At 41.3% G+C, this 22,977-nt stretch overlaps 2 protein-coding genes across 2 annotated transcripts; one reads left to right on the top strand and one right to left on the bottom strand.

The window, feature by feature from the left end:
* Positions 1-601: 601 nt before the first annotated feature.
* On the bottom strand, positions 602-5,409 carry LOC133440872 (solute carrier family 25 member 32-like). Its single transcript, XM_061718200.1, has 7 exons — positions 4,945-5,409; positions 4,628-4,778; positions 3,880-3,965; positions 2,646-2,800; positions 2,191-2,304; positions 934-1,079; positions 602-841 (listed from the first exon to the last, which is right to left on the bottom strand). The coding sequence occupies exons 1-7, from the start codon at positions 5,147-5,149 to the stop codon at positions 721-723; spliced, it is 978 nt and encodes a 325-aa protein (XP_061574184.1). The 5' UTR covers positions 5,150-5,409; the 3' UTR covers positions 602-720.
* Positions 5,410-6,636: 1,227 nt separating this feature from the next.
* On the top strand, positions 6,637-21,184 carry dcaf13 (ddb1 and cul4 associated factor 13). Its single transcript, XM_061718199.1, has 11 exons — positions 6,637-6,842; positions 7,690-7,889; positions 7,974-8,081; positions 8,189-8,278; positions 10,067-10,222; positions 10,356-10,433; positions 10,524-10,606; positions 10,817-10,981; positions 13,166-13,301; positions 18,603-18,766; positions 20,297-21,184. The coding sequence occupies exons 1-11, from the start codon at positions 6,773-6,775 to the stop codon at positions 20,382-20,384; spliced, it is 1,338 nt and encodes a 445-aa protein (XP_061574183.1). The 5' UTR covers positions 6,637-6,772; the 3' UTR covers positions 20,385-21,184.
* The last annotated feature ends 1,793 nt before the right edge of the window (positions 21,185-22,977 follow it).

The following is a 22,977-nucleotide window of genomic DNA, read 5'->3' as shown; positions in this document are numbered from 1 at the left end:
TACGTTTTCTTCTTTCAGGCAGGAAAAGAGAAGTTTGGGTTTTAAGACAAAATGTTGAAAAAGCTGTGCACGTGTTTGTAAAAACCATACATTTAGTAAGAAATGTGTTGGTGTGTTTTATTCCAAAAACCATCACTGATGTCCACATAGGAACATCTGAGAGAAACACACATGAAACCAGAAACCTGAGACGATCTAGGCACAGATAAGTCAAGCTTTAAGCATTTTTATGTCATTTCTCCTTCTGCTGCCTGAAAATCAACAATGTAAACATCACTTTTGCGTGTTTAAAGACTTCATTAGTCTTTCTCATGAAATATGCCCAAAACACCGACTTACACTTCCCATCTATTGGAAAGAAAAAAAAAAAAATGCTCTCAGAAGTATTGATTACATTAATTGGGCTGAACAGCAGCAAATGTCCTCCCCGTGACTTAATTGTGCGTCTGAATCAGAGGCAGATCATTATTTTTTCACAGACAATCCAGAATTAAAACTGAAGGTGGAGGACGTGGACGCAGAGCCAATCAGCTGTTGACTCTGCAGCTTTGCTTGGCAACTTCTCCTCCATTCACTTTCGGTGCAAGTGAAAGCCTTTCCTAACCGAGAGTCCGACCTCAGTCTGACAGTCTCCTCCACGTGTCCACATGGCACCAATGTGTCAGCGTCAGCCCGGAGCGCTTCGCCGCCGTCCGCTTCATGCTTTATAAGCCACATTTATTACGACCCCAGGAGGAAGCGGGACACGTTCTCGTAAACCACAAAAGTGATGCAGCAGGCCGGGGTGACGCGGATCAGGTTGGGGATGATGCCTTTGTAGAAACCAATGGCGCCTTCGTTCCTGCAAAGAGAGCCAGAAGATGACACGCGCCACTCGGACCGGACAAACACAGAGTTTAAGAACTGGGTGGCACGTTCACATCAATGCCATACCTCCACGTCCGTCTGACGACATCAATAACTCCATTGTATCTATTGTGCTGGTCTTGCAGGCGGGCCCGCACCACCTGATATGGGTATGTTGTGGCCACAGCAAATAATTTAGATGCTGCTGCCATTGCAATATACTCCAATGGGTTCTGTTTACACAGACACATGGAGAGTTATCAGAAATGAGCATAGCAGTACAAACAATTTGATGGCTCTCGTTATAAAATGTGGGCTCAGAAGCTGAAAGCATATGGAGCCAAATCAAGGCCAAAAGTTTTGCTAATTTGAAAATAAAATTTGAACCTGAAAATTCTTTTTTCCAGTTTCAATTATTTTTTTCTCAGTATCACATCTTTTTTTCAGTTTCAGAACTTTTTATTTCAGTTTCAAATCTTTTTTTCAGTTTCAGATCTTTTTTTTCAGTTTCAGATCTTTTTTTTTCAGTTTCAATTTTTTTTTTCCGTTTCAGATTTTTGGCCCCAATCTGGCGTAGGGGGCGTGGCATCAACTGAGAGGGGCGTGGCATCATGAGTGACAGCATAACAGAGAAGGCGGGGGTCATGAAGGCGTCATGTTGCCTTCAGGAAACGTAGGTTGCAGAAGTTATCAGTAGAAGTTGATTCAACACTGTATACACTATATTCACGTGATTGGCAGTGGACAAAACGGATACTAGTGACACATTTCTGTTTAAAAAGCTGTTTTAGACCGTACTTGGTAGTATGTGGAAGTGGGAAATGTCACTCGAAGTGGGAAAACTTTAAAGTGTGGCTGTTGAACTGTACAGTCTGGCATAGTTTATTGCTTTTATACTGCGATTGGTGCCAAGTACGGTCTAAAACAGCTTTTTAAGCAGAAATGTGTCACTAGTATCCGTTTTTTTCACTGCCAATCACGTGAATATGGTGTATATACAGTGTTGAATCATACTTCTACTGATAACTTCTGCAACCTACGTTTCCTGAAGGCAACATGACTGAGGAAAGTCCCCCGCCTTCTCTGTTCTGCTGTCACTCATGATGCCACGCCCCCTATGCCAGATAGGGGCCAAAAGTCTGAAACTGAAAAAAAAGATTTGAAACTGAAATAAAAAGTTCTGAAACTGAAAAAAAAAATTTGAAACTGTAAAAAAGAATTTTCAGGTTCAAATGTTATCTTCAAATTAGCAAAACTTTTGGCCTTGATTTGGCTCCATAAAAGCATTGCCCCAGAGTTTTAAGAACCACTGTGCATGTTTTCACCCTCAAGTTAAAGACTCACCAACTTCGCATCCGAGGACACTTTCTTGTATTTGTTGTAGTCTCTCTTGAGCTCTTCATAGGCCATAAACTGCAGCGCTCCGTGAGACGTACCGAACAGACCAGGAACGTAACCCTTTAGAGCAGATACACTTTTAATCAGTCTGTGTGTAATACTGAGGTATGTGAAAACCCCACACAGATACACTTTATCACTGCTGCTTCAAGCATATCTTTAAAAGCATTTTTAGTGAAGAATTCAGTAATGCTGACTGAAATGTAAAGGAGTTCTCTCTCGGAATGAATTGAGCTTATAAGATAGTGAAGGCTAGGTGAGTGATTAAACTTTGCTTAAATATTGATAGATCCAGGCGGGACTAGAGAGTATTTTCTTGAGTGTATTGATAGGCTATCCTAAAACATCTCTGTGTGACGTCCTCAATTATATGGAAATCACAGGATTCTTTGATTTCCCACCTTGTACAGTCCTGGCACTCCCTCGTTGCGGTAGATCTTGACCAAAGCGTCTACCATGCCCTGGTACTGCTTACTGCTGTGGTCAGTACCGTACTGCAGAACCAGCCGGGTCTTCGTGACCCAGATTGGATTGGTAATGGTGAGCGTTAAAATGCCTAGAGGACAGGAAATTAACATGATTAAGCTCATAATAGGTCACAGACGGTAGTCAAAGCAGTTTATCAGATACACTTTATGATCATTTTTAAACACACAGATTTGTGGCTGGTTTAATATAAGGCCAGGTAACACTCATCGATGAAAGTAAGAGACAATATATAAAACGATAGATCAGAGATGTTGTAAGGCTCAGCATCAGTCCAGCTTTCATTTTGAACAGGTCTCTCTGCAGAAGTTTTAACAACAGCCCAAAAATAATCAAATACCTTTACTAACAGTAAAAATAGCTGCTGTGCCTGTAATGCACTTAAAGCAGTTTATTTGGGATCTGAGCTCATGCATATGCGTGTTTATACCAGGTTTTAACAGTCAGCCAATAAATAAGTATGTACAAATTTGGCAAAATTAGCCTGAAGGTAGGCCACACACACACACACACACACACACACACACACACACACACACACACACACACACACACACACACACACACACACACACACACACACACACACACACACACACACACACACACACACACACACACACTGAAAAGTATATATAACAAAATTAACTACTTCCATAATGGTTGATTATCAAATTAAAATGCACAATCATAACAGCCTAATTTATGCTTTATACATGGAGAAAAATATAAAAGTTGGCATATACATGGATTAAAGTGGCCCTTTTTGCATTTGTGATCCTTCTATTGACATAAATACATTAAAATATATCTATGTTGGGGCAGAATCTTCATTTTGGTCACTGAGTTTTATAGCCAGGCTTTCAGAGGCTATAAAAAGTCCTCTCTCTCTTCCTTCCTCTGTGTTTGCAGAAAACATAGTAAAAGCTTAATTTTCAGCCGCTAACTTAATTTCAGCAGGAGGAAGCAGACCCATGTGACCCTGTGAAACGCATTATGAACTAAAACTCTGTGTATTAAGTTGTATCTATCCCGTATCAGTTCCGGCCACTTTGGGGCAGTGTCCAGCTGTTGTTACTGGCCACGTGCTGATTATTAGAGGGGGTTGCAGAACCAGATCAGCACAGTTTAAACAGGTTAGGGACAGACCTGCTTCAGCCGCTGACACCAGGTGCTCTGCAGCGCTCAGTTCAGTCTCACGACCTTCTTTTGTGTAGCCTTTGATTGCTGTGTAGCTGCACAGAAAGTAAAAAAAAAAAGAGGAAAATAAGACACTTCACAGCAACAGACTAAAGACTAACACAGGGTTCATACACATTTTAACCAACACATTTCCATGACTTAGCAGCAAGTTTCCATGACTATACATGACCTCTAAAACATCAATGTATGAATGAAATATAGGAATAAAACTATGTAAAAGTCACCACAGTGGAGATCTAATGAAAATTATGGTTTTATACAAAATAAACATTTGTTTAAACTAACACTGATATACCAGCACTATGTTGTAGTATATGTTGTATAGTAATCTAATATAACTGTAATAACTGTAATAATAACCGATCTGCATGATGCGCAAGATGCTCGGCACGGACTTTTCTATACGAAATATTTATTGATCAATTTTAAATCTACCTTATAGGCTGTTATTACTAAATGTTATCATTAAACGAGAAAAATAAATTCCATGACTTTTCCAAAACTTTTGGGGTGAACTTATGTTTCCAAATCTTTTCCAGGCCTTGAAAATGACATTTTCAAATTCCATGACTTTTCCAGTTTTTTTCAAAACGTATGAACCCTGTCAACATATCTGTTTCAAGCACACACACAAAAAAAATCATCACGTTTAAGCAGTTGCCATCAAACAGATTTGCAGGTAAAGTTTACATACAAGAAGAAGTAGAGGCCCCAGGATGCCCCGGCCCCCCAGATGTTGGGGGTAACTCCTTGGTAAAGGCCCCTCAGGCCCTCCTGCTGCCAGATAGTCTTCATACAGTGACCCATACCACTGTACCTCGGCCTCAGGTCCAGGCCATCACTCACTAGAATAAAACACATTCACATTTCATGATGACAGCTGAATAAAGCACAAGATAACAAGTTTATCAAGAAGGAACGAGTTTAAACTCTTACATTTTGTACAAATACATCTAATAAGGTCACATCTGAGAAGATAGTGGTGTGTGGAGTGTATTTGTACACATGTACCTGCAAACCTGATCTTGACGAGGTCCAGCGGGTGCAGCACCAGCGTGGACACCACCCCCCCACTCAGCCCCGCTGCCAGGGTCTCTACCTTCACATGGCTGAAGAGCCGCTGGAAAACCCCAGCCTTGGGTCCCGCCAGCCCGGGCGGAGCGGGCAGAGCCGCCCCGGCCCCGCCGCCGGCACCGTGGTCAGGGGCGGAGCTCATGGTAGCAGGTAAACACCTGAACTAGCACCGCCTCAGCTGCGCCGCTGCTGCAAACAAACTCACTTTACCAGGCTGGGACAACTGGTGGAACCCGCTAGAGAATATAAGTACAGTCCGGTGTAGTCCTCTCATGGTCACAGCATGTCAGCAGCACGTTTCTGACACGCGTGTGCTCTGCATGGCTGAGATCGTGTTCAGGTGTCAGGGCTGGAGACTCCTCTCGACCTTTACTTGCTGCTAATGTTAGTGTGTTAGTAAAGGTGACGCAGCGGGGGAATACTTCCGCTCTGGACTTTCAAAATAAAACCATACCAGCAGAACGACAATGGCGACAGACAGTAAAAGCCTGCTATTGAGTGACAAAATACAAAGTTTTGATTAAAAAAACATATATAAAGAACAAGAACCAAGCAAGGTGAGGCAGCATTCAGTTATTCTGCTCCTTTAAATCATGGCTAAAAACATTACTGTTTACTGAAGCGTACCCGCTGTACTCTACTGCCCTTACTTTTTAACAACTTGTGCTTTTTATTTATTTACCTCTTTTCTTATCATTTTATCTGTTATTTACTGTTTAATTGTGTCTGGCCGCTTTTAATGTTGATGTAAAGCACTTTGAATTACCTTGTGCTGAATTGTGCTATACAAATAAACTTGCCTTGCCTTGCCCAATATATATATGTATATATATATATATATATATATATATATATATATATATATATATATATATATATATATATATATATATATTAGGCCTATATTAGGCATATTAGGCCTGCCTCTCACCTGAAATGAGCTGGGATAGGCTCCAGCAGACCCCCGTGACCCTGCAAAGGATATATATATGTACACACACACAATGGTGCCAATGGTGAGAAAGAAAAAAAATAAATGGGGCTTTAAAATTATTTATAGAGTCAGGAGCTCTTATATTAAAAGTGAAACTGTTCAGCAGTCCAAGAGTTGCCATGAAAAATCACTCCACTCTGTTGTCCAGTCTTGATCTGGGACCAGAGGACCTGATGTATGTATGCACCTCAGTGCTCTAGCTGGAGTGTGTATTTATACATCTACTACTTACAAAATAGGTTTTGCATATTTTATTTCTATATTTTTTGTATTTTGTATATACACAGTGCAATCTGTATATTCTAAAATTAGTAATATTTGATCATTGTAACTTAGCTTTTGCACTCTCATGGACTTCATGCTTAAACATAGTCCATTCCATTGATATATTTACATTAAAAAGCAAACATTTTTTTCACCCAGCTGAACACATTGCACAATGTGCAATTCTGCTTATGCTCTTCATTACACCACTGTTTAGGTATGACCGTGTACCACCTCAAAATAAATTAAAATGAAGTAAAATAAGTTCAGGTTACATTTCCGGTTCAGTTCCTTCTAAATGTTGGCAACTTGCTTGAATTCTTCTTCTCTCTTTTTTTTCTTGTCGTAACCAGGAAGACCGGACATCCCACAATGCACCGCGGAGCCGGACTATCTCTTCTTCGTCAACACATGGGCGACTTTTTCGTCACTTGCTAATATTTTTGCCACAAAAAAACAAACAAAAACAACATTTTAAGTCCGTGATAGATTTCGTAAAAGTAACAAATGAAAGTTAAAGTCCTTTCAAGAAACCCGGATGACTATGTCCGGGAGACCAAACTGGATATCCAGCGTGGTAAGATTATTTCCACCAACATGGGGCTACACAGTGAAGGCGTGTGATGTTATTAAAGATAAACACGAGCTAAGTTAATACAATTACTTAATTACTTAAGCAGTAAAAAAATACGTAATTAGGTAAAGTGTACGTCTACAGTAAAGGATTAAGGAGTGGTGATTGAAGAAACATAAACATTGCTTCAGAGGAAGTAGCACAGAATACAAACGCACATTTCTAACTAACTTCAATGTGAATTTCCAGTTTAGACTGAAATATTTACAGGACTGTCTCAGAAAATTAGAATATTGTGATTTTCTGTAATGCAATTACAAAAACAAAAATGTCATACATTCTGGATTCATTACAAATCAACTGAAATATTGCAAGCCTTTTATTATTTTAATATTGCTGATCATGGCTTACAGCTTAAGAAAACTCAAATATCCTATCTCAAAAAAATAGAATATTCTGGGAATCTTAATCTTAAACTGTAAGCCATAATCAGCAATATTAAAATAATAAAATGCTTGCAATATTTCAGTTGATTTGTAATGAATCCAGAATGTATGACATTTTAGTTTTTTTAATTGCATTACAGAAAATAAAGAACTTTATCACAATATTCTAATTTTCTGAGACAGTCCTGTATAAGTCTGATCTCAGTGTCCTCGCAGGTTACATATAAAAATATAATGTATACCTCACATATGTGTTTTAAATTGTAGTTTTCTAGTTATGGAGCGACACAACATTTCGAGATGGTTATCAGAAAGACTTGATTTGTGTAAACGTGTTTTATTATTTTATTTGAGTTGATGTCATACCTACAAAAGGCATGTCCTGACTGTTGTCTTGTTGTCAGTCCCCAGGAACTATGACCCGTCCCTTCATCCGTTCGAGGTGAGCAGAGAGTACAGCCGGGCTCTGAATGCCACCAAGCTGGAGCGGGTGTTTGCCAAGCCGTTCCTGGCGTCCCTGGAGGGCCACAGGGATGGGGTGAACTGTATGGCCAAGCACACCAAGAGTCTCTCCACCCTGCTGTCGGGCTCCTGCGACGGCGAGGTCAGATATACACCCGGCCGGTGGTATACATTACCTTGTTAAAAGCCTCTTTCACTTTTTAACTTGGATTGTTATCCCCTGTAGGTGAAAGTGTGGAATCTCACCAAGCATGAAAGCGTCCGGACTCTTCAAGCACATGAAGGTTTTGTGCGAGGGATGGTTGTCAGACACTGTGGAAATTCTTTCTTTACAGTAAGTGATGACCTTTGACATCTCCAAAAGATTACTTTTAAATGACTACTTTTAAATGTCGCACCTCGATGTAGCATCACTTTATTAAATCTCACTGACCATCACAGGTTGGTGATGACCAAACAATCAAGCAATGGAAAATGGAAGCACCGGGTTATGGAGAGGAAGAGGAGCCACTTAACACTATCCTGGGCAAGGTATGATCATCTTGGCTGTAATTATTAAGAACAGATGCAATTACAATATGACCAATTTATTAGGGACACCTTTTTTGCGTTAAGGCTTGTGTTAATTACTAATTAACACAAGCCTTACTAATAGAACAGATTCAACAAGAAGCTGCAAACATTCCTCAGAGATTGGGGTCCATATTGACATGATTGCATCACACAGTTGCTGCATATGTGCCATCTACATATCCTTGACATGCCTTGTACAAGAAACTAGTTTTGAGGGGGCACGGTGGCGCAGCAGGTAGTGCAGCCGTCTCACAGCAAGAAGGTCCTGGGTTCGATTCCCGCCGGGGACGCTGTGGGCGCTGAAGTGCGTGTTAGTTCCCCCATGACTTCAGCGCCCACACCCTGGGTGGGGTTGGCGAAAGGATCTTTCTGTGTGGAGTTTGCATGTTCTCCCCGTGTTCCCTTGGTATCTAATGCTAACCTCACAAAAACATGCACACAGTCCTGGGCTCTACTGCCCCCTCTGGCCGGCCGGGGCGCCAGTTGGGGTGGGGAGGATCTGGCCAGAATAACGTGATCCTTCCACGCGCTACGTCCGGCCGGAGAAACCCCACCCTGGTGAAAAGATGCTGCCTGCTCACTCCTCAGGTTAAGGAGGAGACCTGAGCTCAGTGCAGGGCCCTCCTGGGGTTGTCCAGGACTGTTACTTAGGTAGGAGCACTGGGTGATAAAATGGGGGAAAAAACCGGGATAAAAATATATTTAAAAAAAAAAAGAAACTAGTTTTGGAGGATTTGAGCTTTGTGACATCTTCCTAAGAGTATAGACATGGTCAGCACGGCTTCAGTGTGTAAATGATACTCATCTGTTACTAAGAGGTCTAAACTGTGCAAAGAAAAAACCTCCAACTTTACCAGATGGAACATATGCCAGATACCTTAAATAACAACAGGATTTAATCAGTGGCTTTCCCCCCAAAATCATGTAGCACAAATTAAAGTATTACCAGTGCAGTCTCTCTTACTGTTGTGGTCGTTCACCGCATAGAACTTTCTAACTCCGGTCATTTTAGTAGCCAGTTGCATACTATTGTTCTGTTATATCCCAATGTATGGTTTCCTCGCCTCGGAGGAGGAGGAGCAGCCTGCAGACCTCCTTGTCAGCTCAACACCTAACCCCGTGTCAGTTACTGTAAAATGGACAGGCAACACGCTAAATTCGTTTTAATAAACACAGTGTATCCAGCCATGTAAAAGGGAGCTACCGACACAAGGCCGGTTAGATCCACACTCATGCTGTTTACATCTAATTCGGACCCTACCATCTGAATGTCACAGCAGAAATTGAGATTAATCAGAACCGGGCAACAATTACCAATTACAGCCAGCCTGTGAGGATTGTAGCTTTAGTTTTCTTCTCTTTGCTGGTATGAGTGGTGCTCAGTGTGGTCTTCTGTTGTAGAGAATCTACCTCAAGGCGTGTCATGTCACCTTTTTTGGGGGGTTGACTTATTTTTCCATCATCGCAAACAAGTTTGGTCATTTTCTCTGTGCTGATAGAGAACCCTTACTGACTGGATATTTTCCCTTTAACCCATTATCTGTAAACCTGAGAGATGATTCTGCTTGAATATCATTGAATTACTGTGACGTGTCGACGTGACATCCGGCATTGTCTGGTTAAATATTTGCATCTGTGAGCAATTGAACAGGTCTACTTATTATGTGTATATAAAGTAGCCACTGAATGTAGGTCAACTGTGTCTCACTGTGGCCATGTTAATAAATATATATATTTTTCTCTTAGACGGTGTTCACAGGGCTGGACCATCACCGAACAGATGGTGTATTTGCAACATGTGGCCAGCAGGTGGACATCTGGGATGAGCAGAGAAGCACCCCCATCCGCTCCTTTACTTGGGGTGTAGACAGCTTCAGCGCCATCCGCTTCAACCCTGTGGAGGTGAGACACCATGTGTTGTATCAATCACACTCTGAACAGTTTTTCTGCTACACATTACCAGTATTTTAACTTGTTATATGATAACCAGACTTGTTACCTTTTTTTTTAAAGTGAGCTTTTTGTCTCTTCATAGACGGAACTTCTTGCAAGCTGTGCCTCTGACAGAAGTATAGTTTTATATGACATGCGAGACTCGGCACCACTTAAAAAGGTAGAGCCACCAAACTGTTTGTGGATATGTCTTTTTTTAATGTATTTTTAACAATGAAAGGCTGAAAAATGACTTCATTTTATTCTTTAGGTTATCATGACAATGAGGACCAACACTTTATGCTGGAACCCCATGGAAGCCTATTACTTTACATGTGCAAATGAAGACTATAAGTGAGTCTAAAAGAGAATAATTACAATTCATGCATCAAACAAATCAGAATTTATTTTTTTTTGTGTAGTATTTTAACAAACAAATGCATTTTTCCATCATTTAAACCGTGGGAACTTATGGTTATATTGGGACGTCACCCATCATGTTTAGATGTCCTGTTGAGTGTTTTCAGCCACAGGTCAGTTACTGGTTTCCCTTTGTCTCACCAGTCTGTACACATATGACATGAGGTACCTGGAGAAGCCCATGTTGGTACACATGGACCACGTGTCTGCAGTTCTAGATGTGGACTATTCTCCCACTGGGCAGGAATTTGTGTCTGCCAGTTTCGACAAGACCATTCGCATCTTCCCCAAGGACGGCGGGCACAGCAGGTTAGTAAAACCACCAGAAACGGGAGTGTACCAGACTGCAGAAATTCCTCACTGAAGGTAAATTCAATTTTCAATTCAATTTTATTTATATAGCGTCTAATACAACAGAGTTGTCTCTAGACGCTTTACAGAGACCCATACCCAGAACATGACCCCCGAGCAGTTATTACATAAACAATGGCAGGTAAAAACTCCCCTAGTGGGAGAAAAACCTTAAGCCAAACAGTGGCAAGGAAAAAACTCCCCTTTAGGAGGGAAGAAACCTTGAGCAGGACCAGGCTCATAAGGGGGGACCCTCCTGCCGAGGGCCAGACTGGTGGGTCAGGGACGGCAACAACACAGCAGGCAGGTGGAAGCAGCAACGGGATGACCAGGGGTGGGGACCGCAGGCCAGCACACAGCTCCCGAAGCTCCGGCCCAATCAGCAAGTCCCAGGTTGGGGTGCAGGGTCGGGGAAAGACTTGTGCTCCGTAATGCAAGCTACAAGCCACCCACAACCACCTGCAGGACAAAAGAGAGAAAAGGGAGGAGAAGGGGGGGCCAGCAACGGGATGACCAGGGGTGGGGACCGCAGGCCAGCATGCAGCTCCCGAAGCTCCGGCCCAATCAGCAAGTTCCAGGTTGGGGTGCAGGGTCAGGGAAAGACTTGTGCTCCGTAATGCAAGCTACAAGCCACCCACGACCACCTGCAGGTTCCGGTGTCCGGCAAAGGATGCTGCAACATGGACAAAAGAGAGAAAAGGGAGGAGAAGGGGGGGCCAGCACAAGAAACTACAGGAGCGACTCTGACACACTAAAGTTTACACTACCTAGAGATTTACCAACACCAGCTAGAGGTTTACTAAACACTAACTATAGGCTTTACTAAACAGAAATGTTTTAAGTTTAGTTTTAAAGATGGAGGTGGTGTCAGCCTCCTTAACCCAGATTGGAAGTTGGTTCCATAGTAGTGGTGCCTGATAGCAGAACGCCCGCCCTCCAAATCTACATTTAGATACTCTAGGAACTACGAGTAAACCTGCACTCTGAGAACGGAGAGCTCTGACAGGAACATAAGGCACTATCAGGTCTTGCAAATAATGCGGAGCTAAGCCGTTTTGGGCTTTATACGCAAGTAATAGAATTTTAAACTGGATTCTGAATTTTACGGGTAACCAATGGAGGTAAATGGGTGGGCCTGCCTAAACCTTTACCTTTTACTGATCAATACACACACACACACACACCTGCACACAACAATAGTATTATTAAGTGTTAAAGTCAAGATTGCACTTCATTCATTACAGAAGTGAAAGTCATCTTTCACTAAAAGTTGAAACACAAGTTATTTAAAAATATGGTTTTTATTTGCGACTTCCAAAACTCAAAGAATTCAACCTTCAAACTTAACCTTTTTAAATATACAGGACTGTCTCAGAAAATTAGAATATTGTGATTTTCTGTAATGCAATTACAAAAACAAAAATGTCATACATTCTGGATTCATTACAAATCAACTGAAATATTGCAAGCCTTTTATTATTTTAATATTGCTGATTATGGCTTACAGCTTAAGAAAACTCAAATATCCTATCTGAAAAAATTTGAATATTCTGGGAATCTTAATCTTAAACTGTAAGCCATAATCAGCAATATTAAAATAATAAAAGGCTTGCAATATTTCAGTTGATTTGTAATGAATCCAGAATGTATGACATTTTTGTTTTTTTAAAATTGCATTACAGAAAATAAAGAACTTTATCACAATATTCAAATTTTCTGAGACAGTCCTGTATATTATTTTATATATATATATATATATATATGTATATATATATATATATATATATATATATATATATTATATATTATATATATATAATTATTATTCATAACGGTAACAACTATAAACATGTTGCATATAAACTGACTGGTACAGAATTGATCACTCTTTGTTAATCTTGGCTAAATGTTTTGCGCTGACGGTGGTAATCTTATTTGAACAATCATGTTTCCCTGGCCAAGCAGGGTCAGCAGAACGTTAGTGGTGTTGTATGGTGTTATTTTTCAGCACACTGTAATTTACTGCAGTGTGCTGGCAGCATGTCAGCATATGTGCTTGAGAACAGCCCGTTATGTTCAGTTTAAGAGGATTTGTTGGTTGTATTGTGTTGCTTAATTTCCTTTGTTCTTTTTCAAACGCAGGGAGGTCTACCACACCAAGCGCATGCAGCACGTCATCTGCGTGAAGTGGTCGGCAGACAGCAAGTACATCCTGAGCGGTTCTGATGAAATGAACATCCGACTCTGGAAAGCCCAAGCAGCCGAGAAACTGGGAGTGGTGAGTCCCGTCACGGCTTTTCCTTGAATGAGTCGTTTCTTTTGTACTTCAGGGAACTTGCAGCTTCTTGGCTTCTTTTTGGGTAATTCCTCATAACATTGTGTACATACCAGTCAACAGTTGCATTTTCCTTAGCCATCAAGTATATTGCATCTCCCTCCGATTTATAAGCTGCTCTTGTTTTATGAGTTGGCTGGATTCTTGAACACAGCCTTGGCGCTGCACCCACCTCAGCACTGTAACAGTGAGTGGCTCTGCCAGGAGCTACAGCGCTACTGCTGCCAAATGTCCTGATGGATGCTGACTTAGGGTAGTATCACTCTCAATAAGTGTGATGTACCAGTTGGCACGGTGGCTCTTTTTGCAAGGGAAGCCCTGAAAACTCAAAATACTCGTATCATGGTCTGACAAATCACACAGGAACAGTCCTTGTTAGTGAGTACTACTAATATTGTCTGTAATACAGATCAGGCCTCTAATATTATTTTGTTTTTAGCTGGCCTTGAGGCTCGTTTTGAAACCCTGGGAGGTTTTCCAAAGCCTCATACATGAGCTACGGCTGCATCATAAAGATCCGTAGCATCTTGTGTGCCATCTCCAGGAGCCATCTTTCACTCCTAATCACATTCACTCCTGCTTATTCTCTTAATGCAGCTTCAGAGTGGAAATGGCTTGCTTTTGGCACTTGCTTAACTGTCACTGTTTAAGAGAAGATTTATCTGCAAGCGTTGCACTTAAAGGATCGGACAAGGGCTGCTCCAATCAGCAGTTTAAATCGGCCAATCACTTAAACGGAGGCCACTCTGAACATAATGAAGCATTAACAGTCAAGTTGTACCGAAAAGGCCTTTAATTATCAAGAATTGCTGAATCAAGGCTTTGTCTGCGTCTGACGGCGTCACACTGGACTGACGGGGAGTTCTGTCAGCTGCTACGCGCTCATTCGCTGTTTCTTAGCTTTAATCCTTTTGAAATCAAGTTTCAGTTGGAGCTTTTTGTAATTTAGGCCAATACTTTTCTGTTGATCATCTGGACTCTTTGATTCGGTCCTGTCATAGGATGTGATGCTGGAAATGTTAGAGAAATCTCCACTGGCTATCAGGACAAGCAGCTTCAGTGTTTGAGTGTTGACAGTTGACCTGTCAGTAAGTCATCCCCCCCCCCTTAGTTACTGTTGCTAACTCATACAATCTATCGCCGTTAGTTACAGTTTTATAATGCGGCTGCCTGTCTAAAAACCCTAATTTAAGACGAATAAACACACCCGTGTCCCCTTGTCGATGAGCGTTCAAATGCGACTTAAATATGCCGTATATTTAAGTCCGTGGAGGGATACACACACAATCTTAAAAAATACGGTTGATAACTCCGTAGAACATCTTCTTGGATTATCTGGAATCAGTATTTGCAAGTATCCCAGTCATATTGTTTTATTTTCTATTTTTGGCATAAACACCACAAAAAGGTTTTTCTATGGAGCTGAAAAGTACAGACTAGCTTCAGCCGCCGCTGGCTCGTCTGTGTCTGAGGGCGGTTCTTAGCGATGGGTCAGTCGGTTTTGCCACATTACTGAAGTGTGGTCATCTGTGGTAAAACAACTTTTGTAGAGGAGCGTACAGTCACTGAAGGAAACCCTGAAAATGCTTCTGATCAGTTGTAGAGCAAATTGCTGTCCATTCTGTTGACTCGGAGGTCGGTCTTATCAGATCAGTCAGTACATTTACATGCACTAATGGCCCTTTTGCACTAGTACCACCTCAGCTCGGTTCTACCCGCCACGGCCCTGAGGGCGGGTAGAGCCGCGCCAAGCAGATACTTTTTCTGTAACAATTCTTGCAAGGTTCTAACCGGGCTGAGCCGGGACTATTTCTGACGTCACCACCCTCCACGCCACTGATTGGTCGGGGGGCGGGGCCGGCAGACGTTTGAATCAGGAAGCGGGAGTCAGAGCGAGAGCGACTCGCAGCTCGCTGCGATTTTATTATAAAGCGCAAAACGTCTGTTTGGTGATCCAACTCTGAGGTGCAGATGTTCATAAACCTGGTGACTGACGAGAGAATTAAAAAAGGGATGTAGACGGGCTGTTTTTTTCTCAGCCGATCGCGGCTCCAGCTGATTTCTGATCAGCGCTGACACAAACAAAGGGGTTGCTCAATCGAGTACGTCACAGCAGCTTCACCCCAACCTGCCCACTTCTCCCCTGGCTGTGGAAAAACAAACGGGGACAAGGCGGGTGGAGGCGGGTAGAGGCGTGACGAGCCGAGTCTGGCTCAGTAAGTACTAGTGCAAAAGGGCCATAACAGAAATTGTTGCCTTAATCCGACTAAAAGCCACGTATACACCTTAGACGGGCTGAAGTCGAACCGAACTGAAGCTCTTGAGATTGAGTTTTTAGTCCCAGATAATGGTCGTAATCCGAGTTATTCCGGCATGTATACACAACCCACGCTTAACCGAGCTACTGAGTGACGAGCTGCGGGAGTGGGAATAATAACAGTCACGGCATGACAACAACACGGTAACGGAAGAAGAAGAGGGGGACTTTGTTGCATCTTACCTGCAACATGATCATGTTTATTATGCACAACATTTACAGAGCTGCTGCATCGTTAGCGTCCATTTTTTGCATGTAGTTGTCCTCCTTCACGCTTGTTTACTAATTGTACCAGAAGAATGCCAACGCAAAAGTGCGCGTGGCGCCACCTAGTTTGGCGGAGTCGAACGCACCTCACTCAATAATCGATTGTCTTCTCGCACATTTATACTTTGATTTCTTGGAAAGTCCAGTTTAATCCTTAGCTAGATTGTTGCCAATAGCTTGATTTAGATGTGGGATTGTTTGAAAAACTGGCTGAAACACACTTGACAGTAATTGAAACGCGTAGGGAACCTCACAGGTTTTTACAAACAGAAAGAGAAGAAATAAAGTACATGAGCAGACAATGACTAAAAGTTTTCACCCTAGTCATTTAAACTAACCTCCTGCTGAAAAAAGGATAATTAAAAAAAGTCACCACTTGGACATAACAAAGGAAATGGGGGTAGGGCCTCCCATTTGAAAGGGACTTGAGTGATTAAACTGATGACTGTTTCAGAAATGTCACCTTGTTGAGCTACATCAAGGACCAAAACAACTCAAGAGATTGTTTCAACCACTAATATTAAGTAAAAAGCTGTCTAACACGTAAAATAAAACAGGACACCACCATCCTTGAGGAGGAAATGTGTTTGGAAATCTTGAATGATCCCAATGGGATTTCGCTGAAATTTGGAAATTCAGTCAAAACAAATCAATAGCAGAACTGACAGTAGATGAAGTGATGCTCCCTCCATGGCTGAACATGCTGGATGATCAGCATCTTCTTTACTGCTGGCACAGACGTGTTCCAGGGTGGTGATGCCAGGATTCATCAAAGTTTTGAATGATGAAAGAGAGGCTTAGGGAGCAGAGGACGTTAGTTTCACATGTGGACTGGGCACCTGAGAATCTCTGTGTTGGAGGAGACTTTACGTAACAGAACCTTCTGTTATCAAAGAAGGTCTTGGTGAGAAATTACTGTAACTCTGGATGGAAATGACTTGTATGAGATTGCTTCATGTTAGTGAAGTGATGCCATGGCAACTGTTCCATAACCAAAGCTAAAAGCCAACTAACAAAATATTCAGTTGTGTAATTTTGTTTTTGGCCCGACAGAGTAAAATCTCTTTTCATATCCGGAGATCTTTGACTTTAACCCGATAAGGTCGTTCATGAACGAAGCTGCTTGATAATGCCTGACGTTTTGATTGATTGGTAGAATTCACTGCATATATAGTACTATCTGCCAAATTAGCCCAATTTTGTCAAAAGCTTGCTTCACTGGCTTTTTTTTTTTTTTTTTTTGCTTTTTTCCCCCAGGCCAAAAAAGATCTAGTGGTCATAGTTTTAAGAGTTTTTGGCAGTTGCGGTCTCTGCAGTTTTCCACACCCTGTCAGAGGGAGCATCAGCAGGAGAACGTTGCTTTGCTGCAGCGCTATCAACTCGTCATTTTGTAAATAGGACAAAGCCGATTCACTTGTTCAGTTTGGACAAACGTGACTTTTCATTCAGTCCTGTTCTTCATCAGTATCTGTCTTTCCTCATGTGGCAAATTTTCAAAACAAAACTAGTTTGTCTGTAATCATCTTTTGAGGAAAATTCTTGGTCTTGATCATTACAGCCTTTTGCTAAATTTAAATCCCCCCAAACCAAAGTCCGAGCTCAGCGCCGTCTGCTGTCACATCTCTATATCGGGTTGAGTTATGAAAAACAATGTTTAGGAGGTCGACTATCCGTGTATCCAGGAAGATTAGTTCAGTACCACAGGGTCAGCATCTTACAACTCTTTCTCAACAAACTGAATCCGAGACAAATCGTTTGCTTTTAATTAGAATAAAAGCCTTCCAGGAGAGCAGACCCAGCTGAGACCCGTCCAGGCAGCCGGCGGTTTTTATGAGCGAAGCAGAGGTGGATGGGGGGGGCGAGGGTGGGGGTGTTTTTGAGCTGGTGTCTTCACTTTTTAACAGACATTGATTTGCTTTTGAATGAGTATGTTGTCAAGCTGAAGTTACTGCTTACTGTGGCATTCGACATTTTATGATGTTCGCCGACTGTAACTAAGGGCCGGCTGTAACTACCGCTCACGCTGAACTCAGACCACATTGTCTGTGAACTTGGTGGGGAGCAACAGACGCCAGACTCGCAGTAATCTCGGTACCCAACGTCCCCCCGAATGAAGGAACCCTCTCACCATGGCAACTGAAACTACTGTAAAGGCTGCTAGAATAATTATAACCTGACAAACGAGTCACCGAGTCCTCTGTGAAGTGAATTTGAGTAAAGCAGAGTCAGCAAGGGTCATCCTGGGGGAAAGATGCTGTCCTCATCAGAAAAATGACAGTGTTCTTTCAAATGACCCAAATTTACTGGCAGTCCATGACGACTGTCTCAGAGGAGACGTTAACTGAAGGGTTTGCTGTGTGAACAGTAGATAAGAAACCACTGCCAGTCAGTGGAAATCAGCTGCAGACACGCAAAGTGGAAACAACAACGAAGGCCAAAAATACGATGCCGTAAGTGGTGAAGACAATCTAGAATCTCAGTGTCTCCCAGCAGCAGCGTAGTAGGAATCCTGAAGTGTAGGATTCCTGCTCATGAGCTTCCTCACAAGATCATTCTTACCAAAGTGAACAAAAGTCTTCCACCTGTTAACTTCATTTTTTTTTTTTTTTTAAAGGCCTGAACATAAACTTGATTGTTATTTTGTCTCTGGTATGATGCAGCTGGCTCCCAGGCAGAGACAGGCGGCCAACTACAGTCAGAAGCTGAAGCAGAAGTTCCAGCACCATCCTCAGATCCAACGCATCCACCGTCACCGACATCTGCCCAAGAACATCTACCACCAGAGCAAGGAGCTGAGGATCATGAAGGAGGCCCGCCGGCAAAAGTGCGGATTCACTTTTCTCCCATCAACTTCTCATTGTGTCGTTATAAAAATACAATGTTCTATCATTTGGGGGGGGTCGGAGGGTAAAACTATAAGAACAAACAGTTTAAAATTGTAAACTTTCAAGAAAAGATCCCAATAAGTAGTGTGTTTTGTACAATAGCATCATTTTTGAGGTAAAGGAAGTCGCTTCAACCCCTCAGTCGTTACCACTGGACCGGGTCTTCACATGCACACAAATATAATAATAATAATAATAATAATAATAATACTACCTTTATTTATAAAGCGCTTTTCAAAAACAAGTCACAAAGTGCTTTACATGCAATTAAAAACAGGAAACAAATAATTAGTACAATATTAAGACACAATTGAGAGATAATAAAAACAGACAAATAATACAATCAGTTAAACGCAAGTCTAAAATAGTGAGTTTTTAAAAGTGACTTAAAAGAAGACAGTGTGTTAGCTCCCCTGATCTCCTCCGGCAGGTCATTCCATAAGCGAGGGGCTAAAACAGAAAAGGCCCGGTCACCCTTGGTCTTTAAGTTAGACCAAGGAATGGCCAGGAATGACCCACCAGAGGATCTCAGGGTGCGTTCAGGCTTGTATGAGGTCAGGAGGTCAGCTATGGAATCAGGAGCTAGCCCCATACGAGCCTTAAAAGTAATAATTAAAATTTTAAAATCCACTCTAAAACGGACTGGGAGCCAGTGAAGGGACTTTAAAATTGGTGTGATATGTTCTCTCCTGTTGGACCGGGTAATGAGTCTGGCTGCTGCATTTTGAATTAACTGTAGTTTATTTAGATTTTGCTGAGTGAGGCATGAAAAAAGTGAATTGCAGTAATCTAACCGGGATGAAATAAATGCATGTATAACTGTCTCTTTTTAGATGAAAGAAATGACCTGATTTTTGATATTTTTCTAAGTTGGAAGAAGCATGATTGTATATGAAGAGCTAAAGCAGCTTGATGCCTCATTTATACCAGAATCTCTTCAAAATCTGGATGGTGATGATAATCAAAAGCATTTCCTTATTGTTAAATCCACCTGCAAACTATAAGTCGATCAGGTCTTTCACCGGACACTTTGTCTCTGTTGTGATCCAACTTTCTAATACAGACCTTATAAACACTCACTTTTGATGTTTTTCTGATAAGTGATCATAGTGAGGGAGCGGTGTCTGGCTCTGAGCAGTCACACGAGCCTGATGGACAATCTCACAGACGACTGTCCGCTATGACGTGATCTTAATCGGCGTCCTCATCTGCAGTTGAGCAGGACGGATCCCCGTCCGCCACACTGTCCACTGACTCTTATCTCAGTCTGCTTCCCTCTTTTTCATGGGCAGTGTCATCGTTATCATAGGACTGGTTTACAGTCTGCGGCTAATACTCTATCTTTCTTGAGATTTTGTGATGTAGTTATGACAACGACAGACTCTGATTCCATCCCTCTCTGCATCTTCCCCGTGATTTGCCTCTTCCTGAATATTTACATAATATTTCTTTTTGTTTTTTTTTTCCAGGGAGATAAATGTCCGCAAGCACAGCAAACCAGGAACCGTTCCTGCGGTGTGTGAGAAGGAAAAGCACGTTGTCACGGTGGTGAAATAAAGCAGCTGGAGGAGGAAACGGGGCCGGCGGAGGGGGAGGACTGCGTGGAATAAGTGGAGAGTTGTTCACACTGCTCTGTCCTGAGGATCGATACGTTTCTTGGACGGACAAGGGACGAGTTGAGCATTGTTTGAATTACAAACATGTAAATACACACAGGATAAACCTACTTCCTTTAACGCCACTTGGCTTAAGGATCAGTTGTGTTTCTTCACCTGGATATTGCTAAACTTCACAGTCCACCGTTTTGAAGCTGTTACTTCAGAATTTGGTCCGGCATCAAAATACTGATCACTCATTTTTTACTTTGTGTTACATTTACTGTATAAAAACACAAACCTTTTATAATCTATGAAGTTTAAGGAATTAAAGGATATTGATCTCATCAAAAGTTGCTCCTTGACTCTGTTTCCCTGCATCATTCCTAACAACCTGTGTTCCTGGTACGTTTTAGTCCACGAATGACAGAGACAGGTGTTTATGAAACTAGTCTCAATAGAGCTAAGCTTTTCTGTCTCTTACTGGTCTTAATATTCTCAAAGTAATACATCAAACATTGTAAAACCGTTAAATATCTTATGTGTGATTTAACGCAGAGCTGGGTAAATAGTCTGAAAACCCTGTTTTGACTTGGAAATGATTATCTCTTCACAACCAGACTCGGTGCAAGTGATTTTCCTGTTTTGTGTTTAAGAGCGTTGCAGTTAAGGATGCTTGTGGTTTTCAAAAGAAAAATGTTGTGAAAAGTGTGAAAGGACTCATCAAATAAAGAGTTAATTGTGAAACATACCTTATGTTTTGGCTCTGCGTTCTTTCCCGTAATATTTGGGAGGCGTGATTCCCTGTGGTCTAGATAACATGACGGTTACTTATCTGTACATCTGGTACCAACACTGTTTTCTCCTGTGTATTTCTAAAAAAAAAACCTTCTGAAGCATTCTTTTGGCTCTGAGATCATGTTTATTTTTGAATGGACTGTTTGTTCAGACGGCAAGCGCTTTAATCTTGACGTCTAACTTGTCGTAGATCACTACACTGGTGTTAATTTAGAGCCCTAATAAGGGAAAGACAATCTTATCCTCCTAATGGTTTCCTTCAGATGCTATCAACGCCACGGCCTGGGAACTCAGAGATGGACCATCTTTGGGAGAACGCTGCAGATCAAAGAAGCCGCAGCACAGAAATCAAAGGGGATCAAAGAAAACATTGGTGAATGGGGTGGAATTGAACCCTCCTGGAAGAGAAAAGAGGAACAGATACAAACATGGTGTTTGGGGAAGATCAGGCATCAATCAGGAGGTGTATGGCTGCTTAAAAGTATATCATCAGTCACTTACTTTCACATGCATTTAATACACTTGTCATCCTCTTAGTTGGTAGAAAGAATTGGCACAATTCAAAAGCTAATTGTTTTATTTAGGATCCCCATTAGCAAGAGCATTAGCTATTTTTCCTGGGGTCCAACATACACACAACACAAATTAACACTTAATACATAACAGACATACATTATACATGACAAACAAAACAATAATAGACACAACTCCCTTAGTCACAAACAATACAGACGAGAACTAAATCACCATCATTCTCAGACATAAATACATAGAAATTAAGTCAAATAAAGCACCTTCATAAACAATACCTGCCTGAAAGGACCTTATCTTAGAATTCTGGACCACTTTTCACCTTAATTGTGATAGGGTTTTTCACTACCTGTAATTCTATTCAAACTTAATTCTATTCCTTTCCAAATGTCAAATCGTAATTCATTAAATTTTAAAAGATATTGTTTCAACTGAATCTTAAATCAGTCTTTGATACCTACATGAGAAATATGAACTGGTACAGAGTTCCAGCCAACCATGGCTCTGTAAAAAAAGTTCTCTGTATCATAGCTGTTCTATGGCCACTTTGGCCAGATTTATATTTTTGTGTAGCTGGACATTTCAAGGGACCCTCTCAATGTACTTTGTATCAAATTGTGCTTGAATATTATCCTTCACGTTTTATGTTTTAGTAATGCTACTGCTGCTTTGTGTTGATTTTCTTGCCTTGAATGTGGTAGCACTTTGAGACCTCTCTGATGTAACTCTTGTACTGTAACCATAGTGAGCAAAATGATAGTATAATCTGTCATACAGTTGTTTCGGGGATCGTGTCACCAGCATATTCCTCAGAAAATTTAACAAAGTATAAGTAAACCTTTATCTTATAGATAACCTATAGATAGCCTAGATCAGGGGTATTCAACTAAAACTTAAAGAGGTCCAGTTAGAGAAAATTTCTTGAAGCAAAGGTCCGAAAGATCATAATGTCTAACTATTTAGTGTGATATATATTTAAGTAGCCTAGTAGTTGTATTAACATCTGCATGTACTCAATACCTGCCTGTCAAATCAAATTAATTCAGTACGATTCAAAAACTTTTGGATAATATTTATTGTCACGTAACATAGAACTGAACATAAATGTATGACTGCAGATATATAATAATGGTATAATAATGTATAATGTTCTGTCATTAACTAAATAAAAGAAGGGCTGCATTTCAAAATAAGACAAAATAAATAATAATAGAATAATAAAATAA

Source organism: Cololabis saira, chromosome 3 (genome assembly GCF_033807715.1).
Source record: "Cololabis saira isolate AMF1-May2022 chromosome 3, fColSai1.1, whole genome shotgun sequence".
Lineage (NCBI taxonomy): Eukaryota > Metazoa > Chordata > Actinopteri > Beloniformes > Belonidae > Cololabis > Cololabis saira.
The sequence above is the reverse complement of the archived record's forward strand: the minus strand, read 5'-3'. Positions and strand labels throughout refer to the sequence as shown.

Bases quoted from the DNA above. Each gene is read 5' to 3' on its own strand.
- LOC133440872 (XM_061718200.1), bottom strand. From the start codon at position 5,149: ATGAGCTCCGCCCCTGACCACGGTGCCGGCGGCGGGGCCGGGGCGGCT. The intron at 3,966-4,627 runs GTATGTAAACTT...CTTTCTGTGCAG, and splicing joins TGGGGCCTCTACTTCTTCTT to CTACACAGCAATCAAAGGCT. The intron at 1,080-2,190 runs GTGAGTCTTTAA...CTGTGTAAACAG, and splicing joins TGTCCTCGGATGCGAAGTTG to AACCCATTGGAGTATATTGC.
- dcaf13 (XM_061718199.1), top strand. From the start codon at position 6,773: ATGAAAGTTAAAGTCCTTTCAAGAAACCCGGATGACTATGTCCGGGAG. The intron at 7,890-7,973 runs GTCAGATATACA...TATCCCCTGTAG, and splicing joins CGGGCTCCTGCGACGGCGAG to GTGAAAGTGTGGAATCTCAC. The intron at 13,302-18,602 runs GTGAGTCCCGTC...GGTATGATGCAG, and splicing joins CAGCCGAGAAACTGGGAGTG to CTGGCTCCCAGGCAGAGACA.